The sequence below is a fragment of the Barbatula barbatula genome, assembly GCF_947034865.1.
Source record: "Barbatula barbatula genome assembly, chromosome: 10".
Classification (NCBI taxonomy): Eukaryota; Metazoa; Chordata; class Actinopteri; order Cypriniformes; family Nemacheilidae; genus Barbatula; species Barbatula barbatula.
Window position 1 is genome coordinate 18,489,516 of NC_136773.1, and position 13,679 is coordinate 18,503,194.

The 13,679-nt window shown below is 36.9% G+C and overlaps 3 protein-coding genes across 3 annotated transcripts; 1 reads left to right on the forward strand and 2 right to left on the reverse strand.

Annotated features, from left to right (window-relative positions):
- Positions 1–617: 617 nt before the first annotated feature.
- On the reverse strand, positions 618–3,661 carry rnf141 (ring finger protein 141). The gene is made up of 6 exons (XM_079466126.1): positions 3,569–3,661; positions 2,443–2,637; positions 2,258–2,366; positions 1,908–2,089; positions 1,724–1,831; positions 618–1,636 (listed from the first exon to the last, which is right to left on the reverse strand). Exons 2-6 carry the CDS (start codon positions 2,574–2,576, stop codon positions 1,486–1,488), a joined length of 684 nt encoding a protein of 227 aa, XP_079322252.1. The 5' UTR covers positions 2,577–2,637; positions 3,569–3,661; the 3' UTR covers positions 618–1,485.
- A 42-nt stretch (positions 3,662–3,703) lies between these two features.
- Positions 3,704–7,353, reverse strand: lyve1b (lymphatic vessel endothelial hyaluronic receptor 1b). Its single transcript, XM_079466625.1, has 6 exons — positions 7,218–7,353; positions 6,957–7,122; positions 5,492–5,631; positions 4,887–5,303; positions 4,726–4,807; positions 3,704–4,645 (listed from the first exon to the last, which is right to left on the reverse strand). Exons 1-6 carry the CDS (start codon positions 7,348–7,350, stop codon positions 4,477–4,479), a joined length of 1,107 nt encoding a protein of 368 aa, XP_079322751.1. The 5' UTR covers positions 7,351–7,353; the 3' UTR covers positions 3,704–4,476.
- A 1,794-nt stretch (positions 7,354–9,147) lies between these two features.
- Positions 9,148–13,552, forward strand: LOC306899629 (uncharacterized protein; the record flags this gene model as incomplete). Its single annotated transcript, XM_079465994.1, has 8 exons — positions 9,148–9,420; positions 10,785–10,925; positions 11,983–12,183; positions 12,273–12,460; positions 12,561–12,774; positions 13,093–13,191; positions 13,268–13,335; positions 13,399–13,552. The coding sequence occupies 8 exons, from the start codon at positions 9,148–9,150 to the stop codon at positions 13,550–13,552; spliced, it is 1,338 nt and encodes a 445-aa protein (XP_079322120.1).
- Between the last annotated feature and the right edge of the window lie 127 nt (positions 13,553–13,679).

Genomic DNA, 13,679 nt, shown 5'->3' on the forward strand with positions numbered 1-13,679 from the left:
CCAACATTCTTCAAAATATCTTCTGTTGTATTCTGCAGAATATAAAAATTCATACAGGTTTGAAATAATAAGAGGGTAATGATATGAACGAGAGAATTTTCCTTTTAAGGTGAACTTAACACTGCAGCCCAGTGGAAGTAGATGGGAAATATTAAGTTTTAAATATTTCAGTTCATATAGGTTTCTGAAAGTTTTTTTCGAACATGAAAAACCGTTTAGAAAACAACCTTTCTTAGTCCCTTATTGGGCAATTCTCCCAGAAAAAGCACGCCCACGGCAAGGCGAAAGAAAAAGCCTGCCCACACTTCAACCGGCGAGCCATTGGAAGACCGCTTACCATCAAGATTGGTTGCGCTGTGGGTTTGTTTGTTCACGCCATTTCAGTGATGGATGTTATAGAAACGGACAAGAACCGCACGTGGTAAGTGAAACTATGCTATATGTTGGGTGCGTACGTGCTTTAGTTCCGCCCCCCACACACGTCGTATGTTTTCGGAAATAATCGTACAGTTGTATCTGTCTTTTATAAATGTGATCAAACTAAAGACAAAATTCTATTCTGTAAATTCTCAAGATTAACATGAGATATTCAGTTACGGCCACCTTAACAAAATACAAAATATTTAGTTCCTTTTATTGTCAGATTTACACACACAGGAAGAAACTAGACACAGAACATCCCACTTTCAAAATCAAACAGCTCTCATTCAAACAACACTATCACAGAAAAAAAGTTTATTTCTCATATATACTTAATATTTAGTCACTCCATCTCTGTAAAACTGTGTGCATTTAAAAAATAGATTTGCTGAAATTAAATTAATACACTCCAATACAACTATAGACTTTATATAAAGCTTGATCTCTTTATAAACATATTTCCTTTATAATACAATTCAATTCCCTAAACCCTCATATTCACAGTCTCTCTCTCACACAAACTCAAAAGTGTGAGATGAAAAGCTTAATTTTTAGGATTTTGAACAAAAATTGTCAGTAATTAATCCCTATAAAAAAAACACAATTCGTGTTAATGTCAAATGGATAACGACAATATAAGATTTCATGAAGCAACTGCGAGTTGAATGTTCCCACATCACATGTGACTGTTTTTTAGAGTCAATACCATTAAACCGTTACACATGCTGATACTGAAACGCTGTTTTTCAGGTAATACAAGGCGTCTACAAAACAGATGCAATTAAGTGCTGTTACTTCACAAGATCCACTTAACTAAGAAGAAGAAAAAGCAATTAAATTCTAAAGCTACGTGTCGTCTGGCACACAAGCTCACCGCATGTAAACTACTCACATGAAAATATGATGCATCAACCTGAAAAGAGTTTTAAAAGTCAGAATATTCAGTCGTTATTGCCTTTGAATGACATTATACTGCAATAAACATTCATAGACATTTACTATTTACAGTACGTCATGTAACAGGCAATGGGAAGACAGAGAGAGACAGTAGCACAGTATTTTACTTTAAGGTCTGTGGGGGTGACCAGCTTCATCTGCGAGATTGAGAATGTATCCAGCTATATCTTCCTCAGTGGGAGCATCCGACATGACCCATGATTCATTAGCGGCAGTTACCTGAATACGACAGACAGGGCAATTTCTGCTCTGACCGCTCCTAGGTAAAGCAGATGAAAGAAATCATAAACACTCAATGGGTGTGCCATGATTTGCCCTAAATGAATAAATCGACACAGATTCTTACCACTTTTCGATACACTTCTGGCAGAAGCTGTGAGCACAGGGTAGAATAAGATCCGCTTTACCATCCATACAGATACAGCATTCCTCTTCATCTGTCAACTGTTTCACCCTGTTACAGAACACAAATAGCATGCGAGTCACTGTGCATCATCCTTCGGGTAATTTCAATAAATCTGACGCATTACCTGCCCATCCACATGCTGGCCTGGCAGGGATCTTCTGAAGACGACTGTCCTGATGATTCACCTGCTGCCATCTCCAAACTCATCACTTCAGATGCCTGACTGGTGATGTCTTTGTAGAGCTGGAGAAACTGGTAGAGGTTCATAATGCGGGAGGCCTCCACCATTCCATCCTCTTTGTTAATCTACAGATACACAGAGAGAACAGCAACAATGGCCAACACCCTAAACAAATATCAACACAGTTAGGTAGCGCTAACAGAAACAATAAAGAAACAAATATGCATTTGAGAGGTCGGGCACAGAACAAATAACAAATGTCTCAAATAAAAATTGAATAAATGTGATCTCACCTTGGTGCACACTATTCTCACAGCGACTTTCCATAAAGCTGTTGCATCAGATCCAGTCTGCACTTCAAACAGAAGATGTTTCTTCTGGCCGGAAGCTAGTTTAGCAGTTCTGCACCAGAAAACAATTAACCTGAGCACAGCGTGTACGTTTTCAAATAAAAGTTCAGAACAAACATCTTGCTTACACATCATTGAGCTCTGCCATGCTACCCAAGAACTCATCATAGGTGAGGTAGCCACTGTCTCGCACCAGACCGACATGCTTGATCAGTTTCTCAGGCAGTCTGCTCATCGCCTGGCCAGAAAGCTGCTGGCCCATCTCAGGTCCACACGGAGGACTGCTTAGTTACACCGCTACACCTCATTCACTGCTGGAGATTCTAGAGAGAGAGAGAGAGAGAGAGAGAGAACTGTTGACATAAGTCAAGCAGGGACAAAAGTCTGCTTTGCTACACATGTTAAACTATTTAAAGAAGCACTTCCGAAGTCGTTGTGTGCTGTAATTGCATAATGTAATATAATATGATCTCATATTATTTAAGAAACTTACATGGACAATTTGAGCAATTAAAAATGAACAGTTGTGCAAAAACTGTGAGAAACCTTTGTGTGAATAATGTAAGTAAATGATGGAACAACCATTCCTTGAACATGTATATTATAATTTGAACCTAAGATACTTATGATGTGAACATTCATGTACATGTTTTTGATCAGCATGAGACATAATAAAAGTGACACAATTATACAACAAAAAATAAACAAACAAACCCCCTAAATAAAGCCAACATTCTTTAATAAACTATCGATGGGTTATTCAATCATGACATATCTCAAACATCCAACATTTTTAACAGACACCGTTAAAGGTTCACAATAGTCTGCAAGATCACTTTACAGTACTATTTCATGGTAAACCATTAATCCACTGAAATAGCTAAAAAAAACCTCCATTATTCCGAATTGATCAGGTGTTTATATAAACTGCATTGCTCTGCCCTCTGGCGATGGTGATTTTTCAAACGTAACAACTGCACAAAATATGTTATAACACAGTACAATGACGGATACGCATTTGTTTCAAGAGAGAAATCCCGAGTTATAACCATATACTGTGGTTATGCCATCTCTGCAGATCGAGTAACGTTATACTGTAAACACTCCCTTATGTAATAGTTGTAGGCTACTTCTGTTAGCCTGGTTAGCCGGGAAGGAATCGTATCTTACCGCAAATAAATACAACAGCGCTAGATATTTGTGCATTAGCCTCTTACGTAAAGACCCACTGAAACACATCAAATCAGTACAAACCTGCGGACATTTGTTTCATCCGGCAAACGATGAAGATGTCAACAACCGGATAGCGAAACTGACGCGCGGCGATGACGTCATCGCCATGACGCCACGCTTAAAGGTAAAAGCGTAAGAGTAAGTTATATAAATCGTTGAAGTAATAAATGTTTATTTGTTGTTGTATGGTAACAACACAAGCTGCCAAAATGATGCATTGAGTTAAACAAGGTCTGTTGTAATCAATTTACAAGTATTTACATCCGTTTGTAGTTTTAAGAATGTTTATTACGCTGATGAATATCATCACCAAATTCGTGACGTTTCATATGTCATACATAGCCTAATAGGTTTCCGGTTTTATGTAATACGTTTTCTTCTTTATTTACATAATAAAAATGCTTAAATGTCTTTTTTGGCTTTGCAATAAATTGTAAAATAGGCTACAATTAGACCTAAATGAAATCCCTCAATTTTATACGTTTCTTCCCCTAATAATGCATTTAGCGAATATTTCTCTGTGTGCTGCTCGGTTCATAAATCTTGCCAACGTAAACTTCAGTAAACTTTTTTTAAAGAAAGTTGATTATGTAGACTTCTGCTTTTGGTGGTATTGTTTGTTGTACAGTAATATTAACTATTCACAATTTTTACAGGATAAATAAATGATTCCTGAATATTATGGTAGGCGTACATTATGCTTATCTTAACATTCGAAGCGTGTAGCAGTTGTCTGTTTAGAAGAATGTCTGTAGCCTATGCTTTTATTACAATACAAAGAAATAGTGTATATTTTAATAACTGAACAGCAAAGTAACAAAATGAAAAACACAAAGGTCAAGTACAGTTTGAAATCAATTAATTCTGAAAGAGATCTCTCTCGCTCTCGCTCTCGCTCTCTCTCTCTCTCTATATATATATATATGTTTTTAGGGTGAGTCTGTGTCTGGATCTTGTTCCATCTGAAGGATGATGTTGTAGCATTTCCTGTTGTTGTCTTGCGTACAGTGCCTGTCACTAACGTGTCGCCACATCTCAGTTTCAATAAAGTGTTCTGGCCTCATTCTCATCCAGGATGGAAAGTGTTGACCTCTTTTGCTGAAGGAAAACAAAGCAAGGGAAATGTAGACGACTATCTTAAAACTATCTTTGCTTATGACAGTTGTTTAAATACTCACATTTTGAGATACCAAGCTGTCCCTGCGGCTGCTAACAACAGTGGCAGCATAACAGAAACGATAACAACTGCTTTTGGAACTTCTGAAATATAAAAGGAACTTTAATAAACTTGGTGTAAAGTGATTCAGTTATTTGGATGGATGTTTTTGTGTATCCAAACCTCTAATGGAAGGTTTATTCGGTCCGGCAGTCTGGGACAGATCGGCCCGGCCTGTTGAAGGTGAGGTATGTTGAACAACAGTATTAGTGAATGAAAGAGAGGAAGATGAAATGGATGAGGTCAAGACTTCGGTCAAGGTTCTGGGAGACGTGTGAAGCTGGGGGCTTGTTGTTGCCTGTGAAGTTATTTTACTGAAGCTAGAAAGACTAACAGTGCTAGATGTTTTTGAGGAAGTGTTAAAAACAGAGGAAATGGACGGTGTGGATGAATATGGAGGAAGTGATGTGACAGAAGAAGAGGTAGAATGAATAGTTGATGGATGGATTGCTATCGTAGAAGAATGGGTGGTTGATGGTGTTCTGTCACTTTCTGTTGTGGATTCAAGCCGCGTTGATGTTTCAAATTGTGCATCAGGACCTGGGGTTTAATGTAAAAGACATATTCTCATGTTATATATTATATAGGCAGTACTGTATTGTGTTTTGTGTTGTTATTATAACATAATGCTTAAAATATGTATCCGCATACTATGGAATATCTTTCAATTGTAAAAAATGATTTTCTTTACATTTATAATCATAAGAAGACATTATAAACATGAATACCTGCTGGCTTAATACAATAAACATCAAACACTCTGCTGATGTTAGCTCTCCATACAGAAATGCCTGTACTGTTTTTACCACAGTTTGGGTTTCTGTCAATTCGTGGAATAACTGCTACTTGCTCTTCAATCCAGCCGTACCTATGTAAAGGGTAATGTTTTAGTCTTAGTTCTGGAACAGATCAGATGTGAAATCATGAACTACTTTCAACGCTGTTCAAAGTTATGTTAGATGAAAATCTCTTCTTCAAAGCAAAATATTTTTGCTATTTACGAAACACATTTTTTAGTATTTAAAAATTAAAATGAAACGTTTAGGACAACAAAATAAAAGCTTAATAAATAAATAAAAGTCAACATTTAAAAAGACATTTAATTATGTTAATGCTGAAGAAAAACACTAAAAAACATAAATTTCTCACAAATTCTTAAATCATGATCAATTTACTTGAATTCACTTGTATCTATAGAATCTTTAAATATTTGTACTAGAACACTTAACAAAAATGCTTAGTGAGAAATGTACATGTAAATGTAAATCTATGACATTTCATTATAATCTTATATCTTAAGACTTCATATCATGCTATGTCAAACATTCAGACTTCTTTACACTATTAAACTGGCTTCTCATGCTTCACATGGTCAATTTGTTAAAAAAACAAGTTGGACGCATGACGTAGTATTTCTGTACTTGAAACACTCCCCCAGCACTCCAACTTGTTTTGGAAAGTGTTTTCTATAATTCTGGATCCCTGTGTCGTCAAAGGGATCCTATTCCATTTATTGGTCTTCTCCCTGAAAAGCACGGCAAGGCGAAAGAAGCGCCCGCCAGCAACCCAACCGACGAGCGTGGCCCGCTTGCCATCAAGATTATCTGCGCTGTAGCTGGTTACTCTTGCGATAGTGAAGTTTAGGTGTGTCTGTTTGCTCACGGCATTTCAGCGATGGATGTTATATAAACGGTGGATATAAAGCTGGAGTTGTGGATCGTTTGAAACTGATAGATGGCGTGGTCCCAGTGCTTAAAGATGCCGGACATAAACTGCACACATTAAGTCAAACTAAGTCAATCGTCTGTGTTTTGTTGGCAATCGGCGTGTACGTGCATAATGTACAAAACACGAATGGATTAATGTGATAATGTGTTGCTTGCTCATGCAGTAGTTCCATCCCCAACTAATCCCACCTCTAGCAGCTCGTGTTTTTCAGGAAATAATTGTTCAGCTGTATCTCTCTTTTATAAATTTGATAAAACTAAATACTCTCCGAAGATACGACATATGCAATACTACTGTATAGACACTCAATATTAATATGAGATTGGCAGAAACTGCCTGTGATATGCAATCTTTAACTTCAGACTTCACACAATCTTTCCTGATAATATTATTTTGGTCACAATGTATCCATTTTTAAACATCTTCTGCCAACAAAAGCTATATCAATATATTTTACAGCTTTACCTGCATGTCTGTAAGCCATGTTTGTTTGCTATCTCCACTTCAGCCTTTGTAGCGATTCTCATTTTAATAGCATTACACGCCTCTTTGGCTGTTGTGGCATTAAAACTGTATTTATTGTCCTTGTTTTGAACCAACACCACTCCAGAAATTCCATCATCTGTAGGAACTGAAAGACAACAAAAACATTTCCCGTTACATACATTTATTAAAATCCTAAGAGAAGTACATTTAAAAGACAAAAATAGAGACATAGAATCATACCTTGAATTTGATTCACATCTAAACAGAGTGTGCAAATAAATAAAAAGGATAAAGGACACAAAGCTAACCAAACTCCAGCCATCAGTGCAGCAACATTAAAGACGCCAAAAAAACTGCAGACGTTTGCACACATAAATATGGTGATGCTGCAGAAAGGATCACAGTTTTGAACTCACTCCACCTTCTTACAAAAAAGGTGAACTATGGAAAAAGGAAACAGGAGGTTGAGGATGAGGATGATCTGGATAAAGACCTTCACAGAGAGGCCAATTACAGCTGGAGCAAAGGGCAACTAAAAACATTCATGTCCTGTGACTGCACCAGTCATGTCAAATACTTTAAACATATTCCATAAATGATCTACATATAGACAATCAAAACAAGTCTGAAAGGTATTCAATGTCCAGGCAACCACATTAGTGTGGAAACTTATGTTAAACCAATGTGTTAACAGAGCTTTTTAAATAGAAACAACCTTTATTGTTAAAGCAATATTTTGTTAAGACAATACATTAGCACTATTATGCATGTTATTGGTGCACATAGATACTTTTCCGTGTATTCTTTTTATTGTTAATATATATTGATTGGTTATTTTAAGTGATTTGTTTCATACATTTTCATTTGATTGTGAGACGGACAGATAAAAATGTACTTGTACTGAACCTAATTAATATTTAGGCATCAATGAGATTACTGGCCCTTGTTAATGGCACAAATATTATTCTAGTGAAGGTGGATGTTGTCTCTGGATGTGAAAGAAATCAGTGCCGATGTTATGCATTCTGTTGTAAATTTTGTTGTAATTTTTTTAAAAAAATTGCCGCTTCTCTGTGTGTCGCAGAACACAACGCTATTTTATAATTCTGAGCTCCGTTGTCTTTCTTGTGGATCAGCATTGTCGCGGCTGTAACTCGAAAATTAAAAACAAAAAATCTGCATATCAAAGTTCAGACCAAAGAGAGCAACATGCAACAAGTCGTTCAGTTTGGGGCAACCTGTTTGACGTGCACCACTACATGGTGCATAAGTACACGGTGCACATTTCATTGATTTGAAACATGTACGATAGTATTGGCAGATTTTACAATGCAGAGACAGTTTTTCAAAGCATCCTGTGCCCTGTTTTGCAGATTCATAGATTTTATTGTCTCATCTCTAAATGTTCCTTGACAGGAAATAACAAACCCTGACAAAAGGTTCTGACTGTTGTATCTGCCTCATTTTATTTTTTAAACGAATACATTGAAAACTTTTTGAATGTTGTCACAATAATATTTGAATGAATTAGAAAAATAAGTATTCTGCCAGTGTTATTTGTCCTATTTTGTTTCTGCTTAAATAATACATCTGCAGTAAAGGGGTTTGAATTTCTTCGTCTGCTCAGTGACGTAAAGAAAATCAGTCTTGAAAACGAGGATCTGCTGCTGGGATTCGATTCCGAGAATCTCTCAAAATTGCATACAAAAATACATCATCTCTGAGCCTCCTATTGCTAGTACTTGAATATAAACCCTGAGTATTAAACTTCATAAATGATCATATCATGTGGCATGTTGAGAACAGGTTTGACCGTAAGCTAAGCACAAGAACTATTACGTTTCTTTAATGCAAAAATTGTATTGTTTTCTTTCTTTGACTCGTTTATCAGTACAGTTAACCCACTTCTGGAGACTGAGAAACACTGTCTGCAATTTGTCAGGGATGGGGTGAGCTGTGTTTCAATCCATTCGTGAGCGTCACGTTTCTGCTCCCTGTGAGTTGGTATAACATTTCCTCATAAATTATTGACCTGAGGCGCATGTTGATGAGTCTCCTTAGTTCCCAGCGCATTCACTTGCATGCCGGGACTCTGCGGCAGAAGCAAAATACATCACATCAAAACTATAGATTCAGGTCAAAATTGGGAGATTCTGCCCTAAATGAAATGATGACTCTGAGGGCCAGTTCTCATGGAGAGCTCCAGGCTCTCAGTTCATTGAAGAGCCCTGCTTCAGACAGCGGTCTCTTTAAATCTCTTTCTCACAGCACCAATAATATTGGCAACCGCTTTCAGAGCATCGAGGAATTTAAGGGAGTTTTGAAGCCCACACATCCTCCTCGAAGACCTGTGCGTGCGGTCCGACCCGTCAGTGCCATGAGCGCTAGTGGCTCTTTCCTTCAAATCAACCACCTGCAGGGGGAACTGGTGAGGAAGAGGAAGGTAGGTGATGTCAAAAGAGAAATATAAGTTATTTTCATTGTGTTTTATTGTGAAATAAATGAGAATTTTACATTTAAAAAGCTTGCTAAGGAACCTATTACTTCTAAATACGTAATGATGTGCTTTCTGTGGTCCACTTGAATTACTGTTTTTTAATATAAATGTAGATTTCATTGTTAAAAGAGTTCAGGGAGCAATAAGCGATATGTCATACAAAGAGCAATAGTACATTAGGTGCCAATACAAAGTTACTTGAAGATATATTGATATATTAAAGAACTTTGGTAACCAAACAGCACTGACCTCCATTCACTTCTATTGTTTGGACAAAAATCCCCAATACACGTAAATCGGGCACATTCTTTCTCTTTACTCTCTCTGTTCTGCAGAAGAAAGAAAGCCATACAGGTTTTAAATGACTAGAGGGTGAGTAAGTGATGACAGAAAATTTATTTTAGCTAAATGTAAAAATGTACAAATACCTTATTTGATATGATGCGCAATAAAACATTATAAAGTATATAATAAGGGAGTATAAAGGGATAGTTCACCCAAAATGAAAACTCTTCATGATTTACTCACCTTGATGTCACTCAAACATGCGTGACTTTCTTTATTCAGCGGAACACAAAAGGAGATAGTTTGAAGAATGTTAATAACCTTACAACATTGGGCCCCCATTAACTTTTATTGTATGGACACAAAATCACTGAGAAATTTCCCAAAATATATGTCAAATTGGTTGAATGAGACAAAACGATTTTAAGTAAGCACATTTAAAGTAAGCCTAACATTTTCCTTTATAAGCATTGCTATAAATGCAATTTGTTGCATGTTGATTGGATTAGTTCCATGTAAAAAACTACTTTAGTAGTTACTACAGTAAACGTTACTAAAATCTGTAGACAGTTAATATTAAAGTATAGGCTACTACAGTATTTGCTAAAACTTATCCAAATTCTATAGTTAATACTACAAACATTGTAGTGTGCAGTGTAATGCATCTCACTAAATACAACAAGTTTCATTTAGATCTTTGTATTATGGAATTTAGGTCTAATTTGATGATTTTAATTATGAACATGACACAGAATCGCAATACTACTTGGTTTTGTGATATTTCAGCTGGTATAGTACGTAAGATATGTTTATGGTACCGTCTCAACCCTACTTGTTTGTCCACACATTAATAGAAAGGTGAACTCTCTGGTAAATTTGCTTAAAAATTATACATTTACATTCGTTTAACAGACACTTCGGCTTTTATCCAGAGCAACTTACAAATGAGAGATGAACATTTAAGTTATTAAGTTTTGTTTACACGAAGGACTATTTCATTCCATGAACATGTCTTTGTCTTCCAGGAATGTGAAGACCTAAAAAAGGAGAATAAATACCTCTCTAACGAAATACACATGGAAAGGATCATGATGAGAACTGAGAATGAGCTAACCATGAGGAACCTGCGAAACCTCAACCAGGAACTCCAGGCCCAAGTTAAAGAGGTATCCTCATAAGACATCTAGAAATATAGAATTAATAGAAAAAAATATTTTATTCATAATATTGTTTCATACTTTCCTTTTAAATGTTGCTAAAATGCAATTAGTTAATGCAATAACTGCATTAACTAATCTACTGCACTGTAACCTTATTAACAGCATTTACTCATCTTCTGGACTGCAACTTATTAACTGCATTAACTCGTATACTGCACCGTAACTTTAATAACCGTATTGACTCATATAGGCTACTGCACCGTACCTTTAATAGCTGCATTAACTCACCTATTGCACTCCAACTTTAATAGCTAATGTCAATAATTTATGCACACTTAAGTCACTTGCATTATTGTTTAGTCTAAATGATTATCTGTTCATAGCCACCTGTACATTAATGTTCATAGTATATAGTCATCTGTATATATATTTCATAGTACATACCTACTGTAAAATATTTTCCTAGTCCATGCCCACTGTATAATATTTTCCTAATAATGTATTCTGTATTCAGTCACTGTACATCCTGAACTTGCTAATTGCACTTCTGGTTAGACCTAAACTACATTTCGTTACACTGTACTTGTATGTGTAATGACAATAAAGTTGAATCTAATCTAATCTAAAAGTCCTTTGGCAGGGATCACGCATAAAAAAAAGCTCTCAAAGTATGCAACATGGGCACAAATCCAATGTGGTGTTCATTTATCAAGATTATCTTTATAGACATAATGGGTTAACATCATAAACCTTTAATCACAGAGCTTATTTTTTTGCGACCTTCCAAAGGTCTATGGGAAAAATGCGTAGGCTTTCGGACGAGGGAACCAGCGCGGCGCTTCCGGTTTAGCCCACAAAAATACATCATCTCTGAGGTACTGGATTAGACAGAGTGACGCAAATAAGACACGGAACGACAAACGACTCGTTCGTGTGATTCAGAGTCGACAAATTTTCCCTCAAGCCAATAACTTGACTTCTTGTGTTCTTCGTTAACTGTTATTGACTTTTTACATTCACACGCTGCAACGACATTGTAATAGTTACTCTTAAATATTATTAGTTAAAACAGAAGCTACATCTCAGCCAGCAGAGGGCGACACTGTGGTCCAGGGCAGCTGAGGATGCTGACAGGGCCCGAGCAGAGGCGGATAAAAATAGAGTCCTAGCAGAGGCCCAGGGACTGGACAACCGGCAGGAGAAAGATTTTGTGAAATCTGAAAAAATTAAGCTCAGCGAGGAGCTACTGCAGCTGAAGAAAGAGGTGCCCAAAAAATCACAATGCAGTTTGCACACACAATGTAGTAAACAATTCAAATGAAACAGCGAAACCCTGCATGCTTTCATCCACAGCAAACAAATGTCCAGCAACTTTTAGCGCAAACTGAGAGGAATTACTTCGAAACCAAGATTAAACTAGACCGAGTGTCAGGAGAAAAGCAAGTTCTACTGGAAGAAAACAAAGGACTGGAAAATGAGAGAAACACATCACGGAACAAACTGAAGGAGCTGACAGAAGAAAATGTGAAGATTATGGAAAAGTGAGCTTTTCATAAAGAAATAATTTGGTAACGCTTTATAAATGCATAATAATGCATTTAACTTGATATTATTCATTTATTTGTTGTTCTGCTTTTCTAGGGAGGTGAACTCCAGACGTAGAGCTCTGGTGGCTGAAGAACACAGTGAGCGAGCCAAAAAAGCCCAGCAAGATGCAGAGCAGGAAAGAAATCTAGCCGAGAGAGAAAAGGAAGATCGCAGCAGGGAGTGTCTTTCCTGGAGAGAGAAACATCAGGCTCTGGCAGAAATCATCAGGGCTCAGGAGGAACTGAAGTCTCAGAGGCAAACTAAAGCAGTGAGTCCTATTGGCTCGTTTAATATGTACCTGGACTGCAAGGATGATGCAGCAGCATCCCTGCTCATCCATACAAAGAGAATATATAATGACCAAGGGATGTCAAATCAATGACAAAAAAAGACAAAAATGTACACAGTGTGTTTGTAACGAGTTTGTTATGCGTAACAATGACCTTTAAAGTGCTTTTTCTCATTTACATCCATAGGAAATGGTATGCTTTCAGTCTATGAATAAGAGCCTAAAATAATATGCTTTTATTTTCCCAATTAAATGTAAATTACAAGAATTGATCTCTGCATGTTTATCTCAATTCAGTGCCAAGCAAACATTAAGAGCTACTTCCTGTGTATGACTGAGAGCGACCAGAGGGTTAAGCTTCTAAAAAATCTGGATGGCACACCAAGGAACTTTACAGTAATATACCTTTCATTCATCTTTTACAAGAGACATTAATTGAATTATTCAACAGTGTAAAACATGCACTCAACAGGAAGGAGATCCTGTGTACATTACCACACCTGATCCCAGCAGTGAGGATTCAGACAGGAGCTCAGGGAGGTATGTATTTATCAAAAAATAAACTGAATAATGCACTGTCTCAATTTGTCATCTGTTCAGCAGAACCATGTTTAGAGTGGCTGCACCTCGGGTTGGAAGGGGCACAGGACCAGCCCATTTCAGTGAACTGTCACCAATGGGAGATTCCCATGAGTCTGGGTTTCCAAGGAGAAGCAGAAAAGTTGAATATTTCTGGATACCCACTGATGAGGAATAATTTATCAGAACGCAGAATTAAAATAAAGCCACCTGCCATATTTAGTTTGCTTTAACTTAAATATTTTTCAAATTTAAAAGATCCTACCTATATTGACGGAGGAAACGTAATTGAAATTTTCATGTAT